Raw genomic sequence first — 5,135 nt, 5'->3', positions numbered from 1 at the left:
TTAAAATGACTATCTAAAATTTATAGTATCCTGTGACACCCAAGAAATTTATTTCATTTGACAATAACAGAAATTTATATAAAAGAAATATAAGAACCAAATTTTTCAATCAACATCCAATCAACTTTGGGAAAAAAGGTTGTGGTGTTTCTCTTTCACTTAAAAAAAAAAAAAGGAAAGAAAATTCCTAGTTAAAGCGTTGTCAAAAATCATTCATCTTTCATAATTATCATTACATTTGAATGATTCTATCAGAATTTGGTGGGTTTATTCTTAGACTATTAATAATAGTTAGCTAGCTTTTAAGGTTGAATAAGATGCCTATAGCAGGGCCTTGGAACAGAAACATAACAAGAAAACTGGAAGATAATCAAGTACTTCAAATTAAACATTCAACTTGAATAACAATAATTGAAAACCAATACAAACATTTGTTCAGGGAGCGATGTTCTTCAGGGGAACTTTTCACGTGAAGAAATATATATGTCTATAAATATATACAATAACAGCCCAATAATTTTATAGGCATATCCAAACAGAACATAATCTAAGGCAGCAGAAACATAAAACTTTCTTGCAACTCAAGCTGTTTCAAATTCAAGCGCTGCTAACACTCCCTCCAGTTCTCTCCGAAGCGGCGTTTGCGCCATTCTTCACCGGGTATGAAGCTTCCATGGCTATTCCACATTTGCCAGTATTGGTGCCTCTGACGTTACGCTGCAACTTGAAGTAACCATCCTCGCCCCAATTCTTGCCCCATGAGTTCCTCACAAGCCAATAGTCTACTCCATTTTCGGTTCCATATCCAACTACAACCACACCATGATCTAAACTTGTTCCACATCTACCCGTAAACACACCCTGCAAACAAACACAGTTATAAGCAAATATCATTATCATTATGCTGTTACATTCTGTAAAATAGTTCCTTCAACCAATCTTTTATATGAAATTGTGCTTCCACATTCTTGAATTGGAGACGCTAGCTCATGAACCCAAGTCTCAGATCAAGTCAATTTATTTGCTAATAGGATCAAATTGATAAATAATTTAAACTGTTATTAGTCATATAATTATCGTATTTTATATCAGAGCATTATCCATTAAAAATTTAATTTAGGTTGGTTTTCATTAATGAAATTGATAAGGTGTGGTTTAATTTGATTTAAATTGTTTAAATATTTAGTCTTTTACTATACTCCACTTTATTGTGTTAATCTTTTTCTTTTCACAAAAAAAAACTAGTCTAATGCAGAGGATTTGAGTTGAATTATGAGAAAATATTAGGAGACTATCAGAATTTATTGCTTTTTTGAACATCACTTAATTATTAACTCAATTTTTTTAGTATAATTCCTTTAATCTAGTAATCTTTTTATTCTATACTTTTAAACATTGATGACTAATTGATAACTAAAAATAATAAATTCTAATAATTCTTTAATATTCCTCTTAAATTATTTAAGTACTTAGTCTTTTGTTTCTTCTACACGGTACTATACTCCACTTTAGTGTGATGAATTCGTTCTTTAAAAAGAAACAAAAAGAAATGGAAGCTTACTGAGTCGTAGAGTTGCAAGGCCCTGCCAGAGGCTTCAATAGCAACGCTGACAGGCTGATGAGCAACAGCTTTCTTCAAAGCCTTCTCATCATTCACCGGAACATCCTCGTACCCATCGATGCTCACTACCTTAGCATTCTTCTGCAATACCCCAAAATATGATTAGAATCAATTCAGTTACTCTGTTCAAAAGACTAAGTCTGAGCGTGACTAACTCTGGTTGGATCACATGTGCCATCGATGCCCTTGTATGGATAGTGTTGCTCGGTGTCTATGCCACCGTTTGCAATGATGAATTGGAAGGCATAGTCCATGAGACCACCATTGCAGCCTTCGTTGAATGCTTTGTCACAGTCAACAAGTTCTTGTTCTGACAAACTCACAAGCTTCCCTGTTACTATCTTATTTATGGATTCCACTGCCGCTATTGTTGAGAATGCCCAACAACTTCCTGCATCGTCAATAATTAACTATTAACCAAAAATAAACTACTATTTCTACCTATAAAAATTAATTTAGAATGATAACAAATCTATTTACAAATAAATAAAATTAATTTTATACACATAAATGATAATTAACTACCATTCTACTTTAAAATATCAACAAATTTATCCATGAATAAAACCAATATTTAGATACTTTTATAATACAAAGATCTTTTTTTAAGGATATAAAGTTAATTTTATTTATTCATAGTTAAATTTGCTAGCATTCTAATTTTTCATTGATAGAAATAGTGATTTACTATTGGCTAAATAAGTAGATCAACTATGTTATGTGTAATCAGCTACTAAAATATTAAAATATAAAATACACATTAAAAAATTAAAAAATAAATTAAATAATATATACATTTTTTAATATATATATATATAATGTCTAATTTTAATATGAATAATATTACACATTTAAATTTTTTTATTAATTAAATCTAACTAAATTAATCTACCATAATAAAATTAGTAATAACTAATATTATTATTCTAAATTTTATTATTTAACTTAATTGAATTTTACTCATAAAAATACATTCGCTTATAGAATTTTTAAAAATCGAAGTCAATAGTATATTATTGCAACTAAGGTCCATCCAAGTATCCACTCTATTCCAAGTTCCGTCAAAGTATCAATTATCAAACCCATCATTTTTTTAATAAAAAATAATAAAAAATTTTAATTATTTAATTTTTATTTTAAAAAATTATGTCAAAGATTTTCACAATTTTCAATTGAGTTTAATTTTAACTAGTAGTAGATGTATGATTAGTGGTAGTATATTTTTTTACGCTAATTTAATGTTGAAAATAACTTGTAATTTAACTAATTTTTAAATAATGTTGTAACTCCTTAAATACTTTATTAGCTCCTCCGAAATATATAAAAGTAACACTTTTTGAATAATTAATATCTAACAAGGACCAATTCAACTTTTCCTTGTTTAAAATAAACTTTCGTGTCTATGTACCTTTTGAAATTCCTTTCTTCTCAATTGGGATAACATGCATGTGATCCTTTTATTAGAGTTTGTTACTCTTAAATTTAAATTGAGTCCTTATCTAGCTAAATTAAAATGTAACCTTAGCTTAGTTAGCAAATGTTATCTTAAACAACAGAAAAGGCAAATAAAATAAATAATCTTACCACAGCTTCCCTGATCCTTGACGGGTGCAAGTGCACCTTTGGACCTCCAATCCACGTGCAGCGGCAACCGGTCACGTGCGCTATAAGCGTAACGGTTGCCGGCGCTGATCTTGGCCTTGATGATCCTGCGGTTGGGATCACTCTTTGTCCCCAAATACATTGCTCTGTACTCTTCATTCGTCAAATCAGCGAACCTATTCAACCCAAGTTTGTATGTGGTGTTTTTGTGTGTGTTGTGTTCATCAATGAAACCCAAGTTATCCTTAAAAACTTGGAACCTCTTGTCTTTCTCTCCCAATCCATTGTACACCTTTTGGTGCTTCACCAACCATTCCTCGTACATGGTCATGACTTCATCGTCGGTTCTCATCGTGTTCGCTTGTTGTGGCTGCTGGTTGGTGGTGATGGCTGATGAGATTGTCAAGAGATGAAAGAGAATAATGGAGGACATAAAAGCCATCGTTGAAGCCATGGGAAAGTATGGGAGAGAAAACAGACCAGATTAGAGAGCTTTGGAAGTTGAAAGGTTGTTGGTGAAGATAGAGTTGGGGGGTGTGAGTTTATATAGAGGGAATTGGAATTGGATTTGGTGGTTAAATTTCAAAGAATGGGATCAAATAAAGATAAATTATGCAAGTGGGCGAAGATTTAATAGAATATAATATGGGAGTGGGATTGTGAAAAACACCATAATTGATAGGAAGTTGGCAACTGCCACAGCACGTGCCCTGGTTACTCTATTATGGTTATGGATGGACCTATTTTCTCTATTTTATAAAAATATACACTTTTTTTTTCGATATAAAGAATCTAGACTTTCTTTTAAATAAATTAAAAAATATATATTTATCATTATAAACCAAAATATAAATATATATTTACACATAATTTAAAATACAAATATATATTTACACATAATTTTGCTGTCAACACATTTGTTCTACACTTAATTTTATAAATTAAATAATAATTTAATTAATATAATATTTTAATTATTTCTTAAATTATATATTATATAGTATAATTAATTTTTTTATATTATATAATTATCTATTACTTCTAACCTTAGAAAAATTTAAATTTTAACTCCTACATCAATTTAGAGAATTATATTAACTTTTTTAATATTAAAAATTTTAATAATAATTTTTAGATGCTAATGAATCAAATAATATTTTTAATTATTTTTAAGAAATTATTTATTGTTTCGTTTTAAATTTATAAGTTTGTAAAAAATATAGATTTTTTGGAACTTAAATTAAAATACAAAATTTAAATTTCTATCCTTATTTGGTGCTATATTTTATAACCTACAAACTAACCGATAAGTGCACCGGGTCGTACCAAGTAATACCTCAGGTGAGTGAGGGTCGATCCCACGAGGATTGATGGATCAAGCAACAATAATTGAGTGATAAGCTTAGGTAGGCAAACAGAAAGTAATGTTCGGGCAATATAAAAGACATTAAACAATATAAAGAATATTAAAGATAAGCAAATAAATAAGTTGGGAATAAAATATGCAGAAAGCAATTAAGGTTTTAGAGTTATCTATTTTTCTGAATTAACTTTTCTTACTAACTATTTTAATCATGTAGGATTTAATTTATGGCAAACTATATGTGACTAGACTCTAATTCCTTAGACCTTTCTAATCTCCTCTAAAATTCATTAACTGCCAATTCCTTGGTCAATTAATTCCAATTAAAAGCTGCATGATCAAATTCCAGTTTATGTGCCACAAAAACTCTAATTACCCAAAAATAAAAGGATTATATGTCACATATCCCATTAAATCCAGATAATTAAAATTTAGGAGAATATGTTTTCAAGCTGTTGTTCAAGTAAAGAGCTTTTCCAAGTTTTACAAGAACTCAAATAGAAAGAGGGTCATACTTCCATTCCACCCAAATTCATAAGATAAAGAGCG

At 29.6% G+C, this 5,135-nt stretch overlaps 1 protein-coding gene across 1 annotated transcript; it reads right to left on the bottom strand.

The window, feature by feature from the left end:
* Positions 1 to 411: 411 nt before the first annotated feature.
* Positions 412 to 3,770, bottom strand: LOC130970837 (cysteine proteinase mucunain). Its single transcript, XM_057897035.1, has 4 exons — positions 3,206 to 3,770; positions 1,777 to 2,012; positions 1,562 to 1,702; positions 412 to 861 (listed from the first exon to the last, which is right to left on the bottom strand). Exons 1-4 carry the CDS (start codon positions 3,675 to 3,677, stop codon positions 598 to 600), a joined length of 1,113 nt encoding a protein of 370 aa, XP_057753018.1. The 5' UTR covers positions 3,678 to 3,770; the 3' UTR covers positions 412 to 597.
* Positions 3,771 to 5,135: the final 1,365 nt, after the last annotated feature.

The sequence above is a fragment of the Arachis stenosperma genome, chromosome 1 (assembly GCF_014773155.1).
Source record: "Arachis stenosperma cultivar V10309 chromosome 1, arast.V10309.gnm1.PFL2, whole genome shotgun sequence".
In the NCBI taxonomy this organism is placed as follows: domain Eukaryota; kingdom Viridiplantae; phylum Streptophyta; class Magnoliopsida; order Fabales; family Fabaceae; genus Arachis; species Arachis stenosperma.
This window is presented reverse-complemented; position numbering and strand designations above follow the sequence as displayed.